The sequence below is a fragment of the Sciurus vulgaris genome (assembly GCF_902686455.1).
Source record: "Sciurus vulgaris genome assembly, chromosome: 9".
Taxonomy (NCBI): domain Eukaryota; kingdom Metazoa; phylum Chordata; class Mammalia; order Rodentia; family Sciuridae; genus Sciurus; species Sciurus vulgaris.
This window is the reverse complement of record NC_136469.1, coordinates 46990377-47008384: the sequence shown is the minus strand read 5'-3', so window position 1 is coordinate 47008384 and position 18008 is coordinate 46990377. Positions and strand designations below refer to the sequence as shown.

The following is an 18008-nucleotide window of genomic DNA, read 5'->3' as shown; positions in this document are numbered from 1 at the left end:
GTTGGTGAAAGGCCAGAATGCTTATATTTTGAAGACATCTTCAAATTAGAACCATTGTTACATAACTTATTCAAGATCGTTGTGTACATGCAAGACAAATTGAGTCCTTACTTGAAACATCTAGTCTGTCTAGAAGTGCCTGATTATATGTCAAATGTAGAGGAAGTAAATAATCACACTGTAAATACCTTTTAGCTAAAATTCATATGAAATATTGTCTTTGGGGAATGGAACTGTTAAACCACCTCATTGAGCAGTATAGTACCATCTGCACTTACTCAGTGATGGGAAGGAGGTGGGAAGGAAGCAACTGCAAAAGCTAATATGTTAGTGTGCTTGTTCGTGAACATTTTCTTCATGTGTTGTGCATTTGGTTTTATTGTGTGTATAGTGTATATAATGGACCAAATGAGACCTAATTTTGCAACATCTAGTCTCTAGATGTTAGAGGTTGCCAGTGTATGACAAAATAGTAAAAATGGCATTTTTTTTGTACATTTTGTGTTGAAATTCATAGGAAAGCTTATTCACTGTAAGTGATTTTTGGATGTGAATTTGTTCAACCAACTCTAAGCACTACATGTGCTTACATTTGTTCACTGAACTGAAAGTTGAAAGAAGGAAGTAAGGAGAAAAAGACCTAAGGGAAAAAAGGTCATGTTACAACATAACTCAATTTTAACCATTGCTACATGTGCAATTCAATTTGTTATTGCTTTGTGCATAGAAGACAAGTTCTTAAATATCTAATCCTTCTAGATATTTAGAAGTGCTTGATAATTTCAAAGTAGAAGTATTAGAATAAAACTTTTTGTAAATAGCTTTAACAAAACAGATTATAACAAGAGGGGAAATCGAGATAAATTTTTATTGTGTCATGAATGTTTCTTAGACCAAAAGGAGGAATCTGCTGTTTGTATTTTTGTTTAGCTTATTACCAGATGGAGCTTTCCAATTAAGCTAATAATAACTGAGTAATCTTCATTTATCTGTCTCTTAAATTGATCAAGAAATATACACTGTCTGCTGGGTGACCAGCAGTGCCAGAAGGAAAATATTGATGAAAAAAGACTACAACCAATGTAAAGAAATCTCCTGGAGGTGGTTTTAACCTTCTTAGGTTAAAGTGAAAAATGGGAACAGAGAGTTCTCAGTATGAAGAGAATACCTTTTAATGCATATGTTTGAGGACAAGAATTATGTGTTAATTGTCTTTGTATCTCTAGAATGGAGAGCAAAACTCAGCACTTGGTGGGTGCACAAGAAATGTTTGCTGAAGAAATACTGACATTCGTTCTGGGCAGATGTAACTGAGTAACCAATTCTTTTCTGCCTAATGAAATTCTTCTCTTCCCCCCTTTGAAGCTTAAGGCTATCGAGATGGGAAAGTGATTTTGGCATCTCCCCTGGAGTCTGAAATTCATTTATTTTCCTGTGGAAAAATGTTTAGAGTGATAGTTTAAACATAATTGAAAACTGTTTGGGGTGGTATGAAGGTTTTTGTGGGTTGTCCAGGGGCTCATCAAGTCATATATAACATGATTTCTAGGACCAAATGTTTTTAAACTTCAGTAACTCAACTCGTTTTCTAAGTTGAGTTGATATCTACTTTTTTTTTTTAATAAACTTTTCTGCTGTTCTAGATGCTGTGAGTCTGTGAAAGAAATAATGACAATGGCTTTTACTCAGAATACAAAGATACTTAGCCAGTCTGAGATGTAGCTCAATGGTAAAGCGCTTGCCTATCTTGTGCCTTGGGGTTTGATACCCTGCACCCCCACACCCCACCACACATAAACACACTCATACACACACACACACACACACACGCACACGTGCGCGTGCATACACAACATACATACATACATACATACATACATACATATATATGTCTGTCTATCTATCTATCTATCTATCTATCTATTGGTGTGTATCTATTTGGGGGAGTGAGATAAATCCTGGATATATCAAGATGGGGAGGAGAGAAAGCAGATACATATTAATCAGTTAACTACCTTGTATGATTAATAAAACCAAGAAGTATATTGTGACCTAGAGAGAAGAAAAGTTTATTTATTTGTTTTAAAAGTTCTTTATTTGCTCTTTTTAGTTATACATGACAGTAGGATGTATTTTGACATAGTATACATACATGGAGTTCAACTTCCCATACGAGAAAAGTTTAATGCTGTTTGTTACTGTTAAGAAAGAGTCTCATTATCAAAATTGAGGAAAAAGAAGAAAATAAGAATAGGTACTTTTTGTTTGGGAATATTTCACTGGTCCATCAAAACAGAATTTGATGCCTTTCCTAGAAACTCTGGTAACTTTTCCATATCAAAAATTTGAGGGCTGGGAAGATAGCTCAGTTGGTAGAGTGTTTACCTTGCAAGCACAAGGCCCTGGGTTTGATTCCCATGACCCTCTATTTTGACTTATCTATCTCTCTTTATAGATCACCTGAGTAAACCACTTGAAAACAGGGATGTACATATGACTTTGAACAATAGTTGCAGATATTTGACTTCATTTTGAGGATAATGAAGACTCAGTTTTTTTATGAAGATTGAAAGTAACTCTCTGGAGGTCAGATTGGAGCAGAAAACTTGAAGGCAAGGAGATAGTAAATCCCATGATTACAACAGTCCAGATATGAAAGAAAAAGGGGTAGAGCAGTAGAGAACAGAAGGACTACATTAAATATATTTTCAAAGTGGAAATAAAGGACTATTTTACTGCATATGAGAGATGGGAAAAGTGACTAAAGGTTCAAGTCTACTAGACTTTTTATTTCTGTCCAAATTGGTGGGTAAAACTCCACAGCATTTGTACAACTGCCAAAATTGTTTTCCAGGTCTAAATAACTTATATCATTACTGTCAGCATTTCTGTGTTACATCATTATTTTCCAACTTTATTTGTTGACCTTGAGAAAAATGAGGTTCTGTAGTCTCATATGTCTTCCAATGTCTGTGTTTTCCAGTGGAAAAAGAAAAGGAAATTGAAAATGAAGACAGCTACATTAGATTCTGACTGATATTGAATTACTGGTCATTTAATCAGCTCAGTAAATTCTGTTTGAGTCATTTTTTTTTTTTCCACTTTAAAAATGTAGGTTCATAGATTCAAGGTCTTTTAACAGTTTTTTTAAAAAAGTAGAAAAATATCTGGCAGAAAAATAAAAGAGCAACCACACATTTCAAAATAAACAAAGACTGGGGCCCAAGTCAGTTACTTGATTTGTGGTGAACCATGTTGTCAGTTAGTGACAGCATGGGAATTAAAACCAATGTGTGCCGACTTTCAAACCATCGCATCTTATTGTATGCCACAGTAATTCGGTAAGACTACAGATAATGTGTGAAATTGTCCAAATGTTCATAAATAAGCTGTTATACATCACTACATAAATATGTATGTATGACTGCAGAGAATTTGACAGCAATCTCATGTATTTTCCATTTAAACTTAGACCATCACAAAGGGCAAGTTAGCATTGCACTCCAGAACTGCAGAACGACCTCTAGTTTTTTGAAACTCTCCATTGAGTAGGTAATTTTCTGTAGGTTCCTTGCATTTCTGTGTATCTTGCAAGCAGATATACCTTCTTTGGTCTTTTCAAGGATGTTGGTACAGCAGCCAGCCTTGGGAGGTAAGAGAAGCAAAGGTCATGTGTGTTTACTTTCTAGTAACAAAGATAATGGCCTCTGGAGCAAAGTACATTCATGATTAATGACCACTGCAAAAGATTCAAGTTCTCTAAAGTAACAATGGCTCTCTAGCATACAATCCACTGAATATGGAGGCATCTGTCTAGGACTGTACCATTACCTCTGGAAGAACTGGGAACAAAGGAGACCGATACTGATAGTAATTCTAATGCTGCTTACAGTTCTGTATGTAATACAGTCCTTTGTCTCACACCCAAGAGTCTCATAATTTCAGTCACCATCTATGAAATTGTAGCAGGCTAAGTTATTAGCTTGAAAATTGCTGTGGTTTGGATTTGTTTTCCCCAAAGGTTCAGGTAATAAAGGCTTAGTCCCTAGGGCAGTGCTATTGGGAGGTAGTAGAACCTGAAGGAGGGGGCCTAATGAAGGACCTGGAAGGAGACTGTGGGACACTGATCTCTCAGTCTTTTTTTGTTTTCTAGATCAAGATGTGTGTGGTTTGCTTCACCACATGTTTCCTTCCAATGACTTCATGAGAGTCCAAAGCAATGGGGCTGCCTGATCTCCAAGTAGAATTTCTAGAACCATGAGTTAAATACGTCATTTTTCTTCATAAGGTATTTCATCTCAGGTATTTCATCTTAGTAATGCAAAACTGACTGAGACATGAGTAGGGTAGGAGCTCAGATCCTTGATACTCTTGATAATTTCTAGGTTAAAAGTGTATGGCCCTGGAAATAATCTGATAATTGGCAAGGCATATATGAAATTTGAAATGTTATATATCATTAGTAATAACTATATTACAACTTAGTTAGATTTCTATAATTTTTAGATAAAACAGCTTAAAATCCCAGTGTGGCATTTATATTCTAGGGTATAACTGCTTGGATTTGTGAAAATAGTACCTATTTGCTCTTACAATTTCAGTCTGTATAGTATTGAATGTATTCTTGTTGTTACATTCTAAATGGTTTTCTAAATTGATAGACTGGCAAAAGTTATATTTTGGACACTTTTACAAGAAAAAGTGGCAAGAAGATATTATGTAGTAATTTATATCATCAATGTGACCAAAATGGATGGGTTGACCATACTATGGTTACTAGATTTTGCATGTATGACTTGATAAACTTCCTTGACAAGGATTCTCCTTCCTACATGAATTTGGATATTCTCTTTCTACATCTGATTATCACTACATTATCAAAACCCAAGTAACAATCTGTTCTTGGTAGTTAAATACATTAAATAATTAAAATATATATTCTGGTCTAGTTTTACTATGAAACTGGAAACATAAAAGAGGCCTAAATAGAAAAGCATACTACAAACATTGAATGACAAAAGGAATCCCTCAGATATACAGTCTTTATTAAGGTCCAGAACAAATAGTACCCAATATTTACATATATTGGCACTAAAGTCTGTATTCTAGACTGTAGCATCAGAGTAGTTAAATTAATAATTAATCTCAGCTCCCATTTTGTTGTGTTTAAACATTTTTCTAATATAAAGTTTGAAATGAACCATGAATATGCTTGCACTACAGGCGTCTCTTTTTAGACACTAGTCCATTAATTCTAACCTATAATAAATATAGTTGTTTCCCTTTTTGAGCTGTTTTCATTATCATGTTTGTGTTTGATAGAGGCTAGTGCTGTTAGGAGGTCATACAGATGTTATTTAAAAAGAGACTGCAGAGAAAGGTGGACTTCAAATATGGAATTATTCCTGTTAATTTATTAGTAATGGTGGCTCCTATTCAGAAATATAACACATGAAATTTGTCTTCAGAAGTCAATGAAGAATTTGCCTTGAGAGGAAATAGAGTTCAACCCAGTAATATGAATTAATTATTCCAGAAATTAATATTGATAACTTTTTTTTAATTTAAAAAAAAATGCAGGATACTATAGTTCTGGCTAGCAGAGTTTGATCATTACAACTTTCTCTTCCTCATGCTTGCTAGCCAAGTGCGGCAGAGGACATTTTCTTTGGCGGCTCCCATTCTATATGCTCTTCTGCAAAGTGACCTTTCTACCACCCCAACCAGAAGCGTAGTCTGTTTCTTCACTGAATCTGAGTGAGCTCTTTGGCTGCTTTGACCAATAAAATATGGCCAAGCCCTTGTTTGGTCTGGCAGCTTCTACTTTCTGCCTCCTGAAAGTCACCTGTCATGGAAGAATACAACTACCTTAAGATATCTAACCAGAGAGAAGCCTGGGCCATGGGGAGCAGCCCTGAAGAATGAAATGACACATGCAAAAAGAGAAGGCGGCCAGCACTAAGAACTAGGTAGTGACTAAGGAGCATGGAAGTGGATCCCCAGCCAACACCATGGTGAATCAAAATGGATCAGTCAGTTGAATGCTACCTGAATCCCTAGCCCACACATTCATTAGCAAAATAAATTTAAGCCAGTAAGTTCGTGAGGTAGTTTGTAACAGCAATAGGTAATTAGAATACCATCAGTCTGGAATGGACAGTAGTTAGAAGTTAGAAAGTACTAATAGATAATAAATTCTTCATTTTGATCATTTTTTTTTTTTCCTAGCTGAGAGGAAGAATACTGGTCAATCATCAATAATTCTTTCATAGGAGTGATTTGATAGCAAACTGACTTCCTTTACCATATATCATCTTTCTGATTCCATCTGTTTGTTTAAAGCTCTTTGAAGCTTTAATTTTTATACAGTCATTGCATTTCCCTCATTCTTGAGATTCTTTGACAAAGGGTAATATTGTGAAAACACAAGCATCTCCAAATTAATCCTCTTTTGTGTTTCCTACTGTGATCCTCTGCATTACAGTGATCCCTGATGTAAACTTGAGGCATTTTGCAGCATTTGGGGGGAACATAAAGATAATTTTGTCTTATTCAGCTCCCTACTCTGAACTTCTAATGTCTGAAACATTTTCAAACCTGGTAGATAATGATTCATATAATTTCTTTTTTATTCACTCTAAAGCCTCTAAGCAATTGTTGGTCTATATGTGCCAAGGAAGGACGCTATTGAACTTCTTTTCTGTAGAAACACAACCCATTAGAAGACATCAACAGTAGATTGGGTATGAGAAAACTTGGAATTTAGTTCACGGTGTCAATAACTGTATGTACTACCTTGAGTAAGTAACATAACCTAGTGGGTTCCAGTTTTCCTTCTTGTTGAAAGGGAGGGACTGGATACTAGGGTGTCTAAATTACCATATAACATTGTGATTGTTTATGTTCTCATGAGTACACATCCTTCAAAACATGACTTACAGATATATAGAACTTAAATATGGAGACTCTGGGCTATTTCTATGTTGGGTTTTTTTTTTTTAATCAATGGATACAAATTTTCTCTTAAGTTAAAGAAAAATTGTCATAACATTTATAAATTGGTTTAAGATTAAAACTGTTTATGGTAATAAATTGAATTTGCACTGGAAAAATATGTCTGTCAAGGACACAACCCGCCCCAATGTGCCATTCATTTGCACCTACAGGGAAACCCAATTATAACAGCTATTTTCAAGAACTAATATCACTAGAGACTGAATGCATAGTAGAACAAGCAGATAACAACGCGTCCTAAAAAACTGACCTAGCCAGAAATGTGTAGGTAGTGAGCTCACCCACATTTTGCTGTCCTTCTATGAAACTCTACATTTGATCTAAAATATTGTTGCTCACATTTGTTGGAAAATAAAACTCATAATTAACCGCTAACGTTAATTTTAGTAATTATGTGTCTCAGGTGAAGTGAGATTCTAAAATGATGTCATAGGTTCCGAGAGCTTTTCTCAGGTTAAATGGGGAAAATTTTGAAACCAAATACCTCTTTAGTAACTTTACGTCAAACTGGCATAAAATGAAAGAAGGTAGATACCTAACTGATTGCTGCGGTTACCTCTCTAAAATCCGTCTTAATGAATCATTTTTTGACCTGCTCCTATTTGGGCAGGACATTCTCAGTATTTATATTGGAAACAAGGGTCTTTCTTCCCTTAATCCTTTTTCAAACTAGATAAAATTTGACACGGCCTTTAAAAATTCACCCATGTGAAGAGTAACATGAAGAGGAATGCTCTGTGAGGTGGCCATAAGTCCTGGATCCTGGTCTTCCCTGTGCTGTATTATCTAGCTGGACTCTTGGGAGTGGTCACTAGTCTTTTTGAGTGTTGTTCTCTCCTTTGTTAAATGAAATGGATTTAAGAATTTTTTTCTTAAAAAAATTATTTTTCTTTGAGGGCTTTTCCTGATAATGTGACCTTTATGAGGATGAAGTCTCTCTCTTCTTGCTCATTAGGCAGGTTGCCTCCCTCTGTCCTCTTTCTGATTCTGAATAGTGGCACTTTTAATGATGACAGACTAACTCATGTACCTGTCCACTCCATCACCATCATCTTGCTCCCCAGATGCTGGCGCACACACACACACACACACACACTTTATCATTTCACTTTTCTCTTAAACTATTAAATAGTTTCACAGGCTTTGATGTCCAAATCTGAGATACTTAGCACAAACTACCATACTCTACTCTGAAGTCCATCTGTATTTCTAGTCTCTTCTCAGGCCACCCTTTGTTTGAGTTTAAATGTGCTGCAATAAGCACAGAGGGTATATTTTACCAGAGGACACCTGGTGATGCCAGGCTGAGGGATGTCACTTGGTGCAACTTCTGTCTCCTCCGTTCTTCATGGGAAATGTGTTTGATCTGGTGCTCTAAGGCAGGACTGGCTTCTGTCCCCAAACTTGGTCCCTGACATTGTAGAATAAGTATGTTATATGGTTTCAAAGTCTGCTTTTTTCTAGTCATATCAACTGGATCTAAAATACTATATATAAGGAAATATTGGGGAAACAGTCTTTAAGCCTAGGGTTATCTTGTTTCACGTTTCACAACTGATATAATAATGATTAGCTATGAAACACAGGTATGGACTTAGTTTGGGCTGTTATAACAAAATAGCTGAATGACTTAAACAGTTTGTTTCTCATAGTTTTGGATCTGGGACATCCAAGAGCCAAGTGCCTGAAGATCTTGTTTGGTGGGAGCTTACTTCCTGATTTGTTTTCTCATTGTGTCCACACATGACTGAGAGAGAAATCACTTCTTCACATTATGACCTGGTTACCTCCTATGACAGTTAAGTTATATTAATTTGACTGACTTAAGGAGTACCCAGGTAGCTGGTAAAACTTTTCTAGGAGTGTCTGGAAAATAACAACAATTGAACCAGAAGATGGAATAAAGAAAATCCTTTCTTACAAATATCATGAGGCACTATTCAATCCATTGAGGGCCCAGTAGAACAAAATGTGAATTTTCTCTCTTTATAAGTTCTCCCCTTTACACTTCAGAACTCCTGGTTCTCAGGCCTTTAACCTTAGACTGAATCACACACTACTTTTCCTGGTTTTCATCTTGCAGACGATATCTTGTGTGGCTTCTTAGCTTCTATAATTGCACCAGCAATTCCTGTAATAAATCTCCCTCTTCTCTGTGTATATATATCCCATAGGTTCTACCTCTTTGGAGAACCCTGACTAATATACCACTCACAAGAATCCACCTCCTCATACTATCATAGTGGGGGTTAGGATTTCAACATATGAATGGGTGGGGTGAGTATAAATGCTCAGTCCATAGCAGATACCTATGTGGGATAATGAATCTATGCACAGTTATACTTGGTGACACTATAAGGCTGGCCACTATTGTAGGCCTGCCCTGGGGCTACCGTCCACCTACACAAGCCTTGTCTCAGTTCTGCAAATGCCACTTTTTTCCACTAGAGGGCACCCACCCCTGCTGTTGCCTCTGCTTAGGTCATTTTCCCCAACTCCCACAAGACCCCTCCTTTCCCATTTAGGTGTCATAGCTCACAAAGCAGGTGTTCTCGATTTGTAAGTCACTTCCTCTTAGAAACATAACCTCTTCCTTCAGACTAGGTTGGGTGCCTCTGTTTCATGCTCCATACACCCTCAATCTTCCCTGCAGATGGTCATTATACTTCTACTGGGAGGTCCATCCCCACCTATTGATTGTGAGTTCTTTTAGGACAACAGCGATCTAATTGATGTCAAAACCTTAACATCTAGTGTGGAGCCTGGCATGTGGCAGCCCATCAACCAATAAATACCTGTTGAACGAATAAAGGAATAAGTGAAGGAGGCAGGGGAATATATAGGTGAAAGGAAGGAAAGGATTATGAGAGGGAGAGGAGCTACTTCTTGCTGACATTGAAAGTGAAACTGCATGAACAGGGAGAAAAAAAAAATGGAGAAGCTTTCCTGCTGGGCTGACGAACCTGACGTTAGCTTCCAGGAGGTGTAATACTGCATAGTCTTTCCAAGTCTTCTGTGGAGGAAGAACAATATAGAATAAGACTAGAGAAAAACAACTGGCAATTCAGGAAGGGCACTGGAGGAGGGCAACCCTGAGGCCTGGAGGTACATCTGAGCCCAGCGCTGTGTGCATCCCACAAACACCAGCGCTTTGTGATTGTGAACTTTGAGAAGATGAGTTTTCCCTTTGTTTGCTATCCTTGTAATTTATATCTTTCCCCCATTGATCAAAAGTAGAAAGAGAAAACAAAAACAAAAATTAAGAATCCATAGACAACTTCAAGACATCTATATATTTTTGCTTGTAAGAGAGGTGAGTGCTCTGTGTTCATATTCTCAGTGGGTCAAGAAGGGAGATCACCAAGGTCAGAGCAGTGACTTCAGGCAACAGGAAAGCAAGCAAAGAATTTATCCAGGAAAAGAAGTGGGAGGAAAGGAGAAGCTGCTGTGGGATGGTGATCCCATAAACCTTTCAGGCATTTGTTTCTCCTTACCTACCTCTGATACACGATATTCCTCTCCTTAACTCTTCTGATCCTCTTTTAGTCCCTTGAGCTCCTTTTCTGATCATACTAAGGTCTTACTCCCAGACATAGGTTCCATTTCCAACAGCTGAGAACTTTGATGCATTGAGTAAATCTTCATACACCAGGCATTCTCAAGTGGAAATGCGATTACAGCCCCTCACTATAATAAGTTAACCACTGTAAGTTAACTGATTTAAAAAATAATACCAAAATCAGCGACTAAAGACTTGTGAGAAAAACATTTCTCCTGCTCTACAAGGTAAACACGAGGGAATAAGGACCTGACTCTACACACTGATACAAAGACTCAGACTTTTTCCAACCTGTTGCGTTTCCACATTCTAAGCTATGTCTGCCTCTGTATTTAGCCAGAAGATGGGTAAAGAGGGAAGGAAATTACTCGTGGGAGGGTTTTATTAACTAGACCCCCAAAGTGGAGAGCACTTCCCCCCACATCCTTCAGGTGAAAACCAAGACACGTGGCTGTAACTGATTGCAAGGGAGGTAGGAAAATACGGTTGTATAGTTTTCTACAGCTTCCAGAACAAAATTTCACAAACTGGATGTGTTAGAACAACAGAACTTTATTCTCGCACAGTTGTGAAGGCTAAAAGTTTGAGATCAAGAGGTTGTCCCTGTTTCTCTCTGAGTTCTGGTGGTTGCTGGCCTGCTTGGCATTCCTTTCTTTGCAGGTGCTTCACTCCAATTTCCATGGCCTTTCCTATGTGTGTCTCCTTTGCCTCTTCTTCTCCCTCTTCTTCAAGGACACCAGTCATTGAGTTAGGGCCCACTCTAATTCATTATGATCTCATCTTAGCATGATGACTTCTGCAAAGGTACTATTTCCAGATAAGGTCACCTTTACTGGCACTGAGGATTAATATTCAAAGACACCCTTTGAGGGACACAGTTTAACCCCTAACAGTGGTCTACCTATGTGCCCAAAAGGAAGAGGGAAATGGTTTGGTGAACCTCTATCCAGTTCTGTTAAGATTGTTAAGATTTTTCTGCCCTAATAGTGATTGGTAAATCATTTTGAATGAACCTTTATAAAATAGTTTCTGTGAAAACTGCATGTCTAACACTAGACAACTCTGACTCATAAGTGAACTTTGGAAGATAATCTATCTGTAAGACATAATTGCTTATACTTCAAGGAATTTTACCCTGCTCAAATAATCTTATGATTAAAAAAAGTAGTACGTGTTAGATTTTGTAATACAATTATCTTTAATGTTTAATAAAATAGAGTAGGCATATTAAAATTAATATAGTCATCTATAAATCTCTATGCCTATAAAATATGCTTGACATAAAACCAATAAAGGCTTCTTCCTCTTTCTTCATGGGTCACTGTCATTTGACTGTGATTTCTGCTTTTGGCATTTTCCATCTCAGATTTTGCCCATCTTACTTCACTTTATTAAATGGCTGCTTTTCATTGAAGCCAGCCATGATTTAATAAAAGAACAAAGGCCTTCAAATTAGAGGAATTTAAGCTCTATGTCTTATTAACTTTGTTACCTTGGGCAAGTTACCAAAACTGCTTTTTACTCCAGTTTTCTCACCTGTACTGTGATTAATATCAGCCTTCTTCCTACGGGGTTGAGAGAATCCCATGAAGTCACTCAATAATCCTTCTGGGTCTGCCATATGCCAGTATTGCTCCAGGTGCTTGGGTATATCCATGAGGACAGGAGTAAAAAAGATTTTATAAATTGTAAAATGTTTTAAAATGTAAGGTATTATCATTATTGCTATTTTATAGACAACAATTCTAATTTCTTAAATATTTTTAAAAATCTTTTTTTACTTGTTCTTTTTAGTATACATGACAGTAGAGTATATTTTGACATTTATACAAACCTGGAGTACAGTTTTTGTATAGCTTCTTGATATCATGAAGTTCACAAAATGAAAGAAAAATCTAAGATTTGGGAAAAAAATCCTATGTAGAAATTTAATAAGTTCAAATTCACATGGTAAAGATTGGAGAAAAAAAAAAAAAAAAAAAAAAAAAAAAGCCGGATGTGCTGGCCCAGCCCTGTAATCATAGCAACTCGGGAGGCTGAGGCAGGAGGATCGTACAAGTTCAAAGCTAGTCTCAGCAACTTAGCGGAGGCACTTAGCAACTTAGACCCTGTCTCTAAGTCAAATATAAAATCTTTCTTTTTTTTTTTTTTTGCGGTGCTGGGGATTGAACCCAGGGCCTTGTGCTTGCAAGGCAAGCGCTCTACCAACTGAGCTATACCCCCAGCCCTAAGTCAAATATAAAAAGGGCTGGGGTTGTGGCTCAGTGGTTAAGCACCCCTGAGTTCAATTCTTAGTACGGAAAAAGAAAAAAAAAACAAACAAACAAAAAAACTTCATTTCATTTAAAAAAGAGCCGAGGCCCTTTTTGCATACCATGCTCTGTTTTAGGCTCTGTGAGGGACATCAAGATAGACATGACGCTTGCCCTCAGGGAGCCTGGAGTCCAGTCAAGGATGTACTTACTAAAACTATAATATTAGGATAGAAATTGAAGAATGGCTGGCAGATAGGTACAAAGAAGTTGATTGAAAATTTTAGAGAGGAAGAATGACTGCCCAAATGCTTATAATAGATCCTTGACATTCCCAACATGTAGAATATTTACCTTCTGGTGTAACCAATAGAAGACCACCAGTACCTATTTATCTTCTGGTTGAGATTTTTATTTTTTATTTTGAGTGTAGATGTTCAGGTATGTTATTTGTGCAGTAAATTCACTCTGTAAAGCCAATGTGTTGTAGAAAATTAAAATAATATTCTAAAACAATACTGGTATGGTTTGAATGTTTGTGCCTTCTTCAAAACTCATGTTGAAACTTAACCCCTACTGTGATGGTTTGGGGAGAGGAGCCTTTAGGAGATCAGTAAGTCATAATGGGATTAGTGATCTTATAAAAGGGAACCAGCTAGGTCTTCTCATTTGCCCTTGTGTCCCTTTACCATGTGAGAACACAGCATTTCCGGTGCCATCTTGGCAGCAGAGACTGAGGCCTCACTAGACACTGAACCTACTGGTGCCTTGATCTTAGACTTCCCACTTTCCCAAAACTGAGAAGTAAATTTCTATTATTTATAAATTTCCTAGTCTCAGATAGTTTGTTTCAGCAGAGGAAGAAAAAAAAAAAAAAAAAAAAAAAGGACTAAGACTGAATAGCCAGTGTTTTTAGCAGGTTGTCAAAATTAGAGGCTGAATCGGAGTGTTTAAATCCATGCACCTGAATGCATTTGGTTGTTGACAAAGGCACTATTACAAGAGGCTGTCCACACATAATAAAAAGTTGCTAATTCATAAGCTGTTGCAATCTGAAGTTCATTTGCTTTCAGTTTTCATCAGTTTCACATCAAGGTGATGTGAAAACAGTAATTTATGCTCTTAACTGCACCATCGAACTCATTGAAAAGCCCATTCTGGCATCCATTGGAAATGAAGGTTCTAGCATGTTTCTCTTATAGGTTCAGTCGCTGTAAAGATCCTTCTTTTTTCTTCTTTTCCAGTTTTGATAGTATTATAGTTTTCTCAATAAGTTTGCCAGGATGTTCTCATCTTAGGACATTTGAATGGCCATTCTCTTTGCCTAGAATATCCTTCTTTCAGATGATTGCTTGACTTGATCCCTTACTTCATTCAGATTTCTAGAAAGCATTTCCTGGCACATTGTATAAAATAACATTTGTCTCCCATTGCTCTATATCCTTTCTTCCCCATAGTACTTAACCACCATATTGTTGTTTACCACCTAGTTCTCCTGTTAGGATATAAGCACCATGATTACAAAAATGTTACCTGTTTTGTTTGCCACTATGTCCCTGGGGGATAGGACAGTGTATCCCTTGTGCTTAGTTCCTGGGCGCATGGTAGATATTCAATAAATATTTATTGAGTAAATGAATCCAGTTTCCAGGCCAAAGTTTCTCCCAAGAAAGATCAAGTAAGGGTAGCCTATTGGGGAGAGGTGAGGGAATTGGTGATGGAATGTGTGAGAGGAAAGTGGAAGGAAATGGGCTATCATGGGGATTTTGGTGAGCACTCTAATGACAGTGGGAGTTGGGTTTCTGGAAGCTTCTATAGCCGTTCTTATTTTTGAAGGAAAAAGAGGCTCAGCGCCTGTTGGGATGGGCTGTGGGATCCAAAGAGTCACTGAGACAATGGAAAGAGGGCAGGTATTCTTGATGGGACAAGTCTGGAAGAAAGGTGGAAGGAGCCAAGGCAACTAGATGGGTTGACTCCAGATGGGACTGTGGCATGGGTCTTAGGAATAAAATGGCAGAGAGAAAGAGCAATGAGGAAAGAGGTGAATTTAGTTGCTCTTTCTAATGGAAAGGCGAGTTCCCAACCTTGCTGTTGTCTTCATGTGTGAAAATGTGTAAGGTACGCTTTTCTGAGTTGAAAACTGTCTATATTTGTAATGATAATGATGGAATTAATAGAAACATGTTTACAGAGACACCTTCAATCTTCAAAATGCATTTATATACATTATCTCCTTGTTCTCATTTTTTATTTCACTTGTACATATTCTGTGTATTGCACTTGGGGCTTGTTTTCTAGGAACAGGGATGAGTGTTCAGTATGTATGTGTGGGTATTTTTGTACATAGCATATTGGGTTTTGGCTGCATCCACAATTAATGTTTAAACATACAAATATGGCCACCTTGTTGCAATAGGTGAAATTGGGTTTCTTGTTATATAAATAAGGTTCCTCTTCTTCTCCTGTCTAAAAGAATTTTGCAACTTTTTATTTCAAGGTCCTTGAGAGTAGGGATTATGTTTTATTCATCAGTCAATAGAATTAGGTTTAGAAAATTTCCAAGGTCAGTTATAAAATTTTCTTATGCTTGTCTTACCTATAGTGTCTTACTCATTTAAGTAACATTGATTAACTGACATTAATGAACGAATGATACATCCTGTTTGATTCAGAGAAACTCGGTGATCTCTTCCCTCCTGAACACACACACACACACACACACACACACACACACACACACACACAACTCCTTGTGCTGTCAGGAAAAGACAGTTGTGCAGTTGTGCACTGGTGTTACAGGTGCTCTGTCAGAGCTTTCCAATGAAAGAGGAGGCTCAGAATGAGGGAGTGGTCTGTGTTGCCTGGATGCTGGGGGAGCTGTTCTCCAGGCTTTATGATAGAAGTCATCCTTGAATGGAGTTTTAAACAATTATAACGTTAAATCAAGTGAATAACATCTTAAACATGTAACTTTCTTATATTCAGTTTATAATATTCATAGCTAATCCAGTTTCTCAACCAGCGTCTTGACCAGCTAAGATGTATCCCTTCAGGTTCAGATTCAGAGACACATTCAAGAATGTCATTGTTTCCTCATCACACGTTGTGTCTGTTCTGTGTTGAAGTACCTGTAGGAAGAAAATTAAGTGCGGGTTTTGTGCATGGGTTAAGAGCTGATCGAAACAAGGGCGTGTCGAAAACCAACCAGCAGAGTCCCCAAATCATCCGAGTCCAGCATTCTTTTTTCCAAGGCTTTCTTCATTGTAGCCCGTCCCTGATGGTAATTGGTTGAATCAGATTTAACAATGCAGTCAGATAAACAGTTGTGGCAGCTGCTGCCATGGCAACGTCACCGTCCTCACCCTCCCAGTGCGCGCCCCTTCCCCACCCCTCCTCCTCCTCCTGCTTTCCTCCAGTAAGTGCATACTTGCTAGTGGTCTGTACAGGAGGCAGGGTTTGATGGCACAGCTATTTTCTTTCCCAACTGTTCAAAATGATGAACGAAGATGCAGCTCAGAGAAGCGACAGTGGAGAGAAGTTCAATGGCAGCAGTCAGAGAAGGAAAAGACCCAAGAAGGTACATTGCCAGGATTAGGAATGTCTGTATATGATGCGTGTGTGCATGTGTGCATGTGAGTGTGTCATATCAGTAAGGCTCTGGAAACCGTGGAGCCTACGAGTAACTATAGCCTGCAGCAGTGCCAAGCCTTGCTTTTTAAAGAGGCAGATGCAAACGGCTGCTTTCTGAGAACAGTAAAGGAACCCTGGTTCATAATGGGTACAGCGACTGGACCCTGGTGAAGTGAACACAGATGAGGTGTGTTCAGCATGTGGGTGATTGAGGCTTGGGGCCACCGATGGTTGCTTCAGGTGTTGACCTGGTACAGAGAGACTCGTTTTATTTTTAGAGTGAGTGAGTTTAAAAGGCAGAGTGTGAAGCAAGGTAGATTGTGAAGCAAAAGGCAGGTTTTTGGCCGGATGCATTTGCTCAGAGATGATCTTGAGATGGCTGGACAGCAAATGCCTTTTGGTTTCATGCTAAGTAAATTCTCCCCACGAAGAAAGACTGTTGTGACAGGAGAAATATGATCCCCAGCATGATATTTCTTTGGTTTGCTTAGCATCTCTGCCGCTTTCCCAGACATTAGTGGGATAGCTCTTTCATGATGAAGACAAACAGCTAAAGATATTATGGGGTGGGGAGGGTTGGGCACACAAAGCAGTCTGTAGGATTTCTTACTCTGGCACACATCCCCATACCCTTGATTTTTAGAGAAGTGATACCAGTGAGAAGCAGCGAGAAAAGATGCAAACTATTCGGCCCCACCCAGTCCAGCACTTCTTTCTTTATGGTCTGACTCCTGGTAAACTGTTGCCACCTCACAGGGCTCCTGAGCCCCACCTCTGAAAGAGATGCTTTGTCAAGAAATTCTCCTAAAATCCGGTTATGTCCTGGAGCAATAATATCCAGGGTGGGGATGTGTGTGAACACGATTGGAATGTAAATGGTTTCTATTGGTTGATGTTTTTGGATTTTTGAATGAGTCGATTACAAAAATAATGATCATAAACAAATGAACATTTTCATTTTGCAAAAGTTGAATTTGCATTATGTTTCAGAATTCTAGATGTGTGTCTCCTAAAAATCTAAATAATTTGAAATCTCTGATATTTAAAAGCTCCTTGTATCAACAGACAAGAGAGTAGTATATTTGTACAGTGTCATATAATTCCATAAAAACAAGCATACCCCCATGTGAAAAATTTTTTAATAACAGCATGAAGGTAGTGATGCAGTCTGATAAAAGGCAAATGGATAATTCAGGGCAGACAGAAACATTGGTAGAATGTCCTTTTGTACCTATGTATTCTGTCTTTCCAGCATTCGAGGATAATTGTGAGGAGTATTACTTAATTAATAAACATTAATAATAATAAAAAGAAAAAGAATGTGTATGTATATATACATATATATATAAAGAAATTTGCTTTAATTCACATTATCATTTTGAAATTCTCTTAATTTCTCTCTGAAGTCCCTGTGCGACCTTAGAAACAATATACTTAGCAGCACTGCTAAAGGAGTAGAAAATGAATCTTAGAGTCACTTTGAGCTCTAAATGATGATTCTAAATTCACGTGCTCAAAACCATCTCAAAGCATTAGAGGGCATAGAGACAACA

At 37.8% G+C, this 18008-nt stretch overlaps 1 protein-coding gene and 1 long non-coding RNA gene across 17 annotated transcripts in view; one reads left to right on the top strand and one right to left on the bottom strand.

Annotated features, from left to right (window-relative positions):
* Positions 1 to 18008, top strand: part of ANK2 (ankyrin 2) — a 694188-nt gene that overhangs the window by 315253 nt on the left and 360927 nt on the right. For 6 of the 16 annotated variants that reach the window (XM_079154593.1, XM_079154592.1, XM_079154609.1 and 3 more), the window contains exon 1: positions 16304 to 16402. The exons of 5 other annotated variants lie outside the window; for them this stretch is intronic. In XM_079154593.1, coding sequence (XP_079010719.1) covers positions 16319 to 16402 — 84 coding nt within the window. In that variant the 5' untranslated portion in view covers positions 16304 to 16318. Of the gene's footprint in view, positions 1 to 12859; positions 16403 to 18008 lie in introns of those variants that run through there. 5 more of the 16 variants (XM_079154616.1, XM_079154612.1, XM_079154603.1 and 2 more) reach the window with 4 other exon arrangements.
* The window catches only part of LOC306670132, a 417629-nt gene that overhangs the window by 176203 nt on the left and 223418 nt on the right, over positions 1 to 18008 (bottom strand). The window lies entirely within an intron of this gene.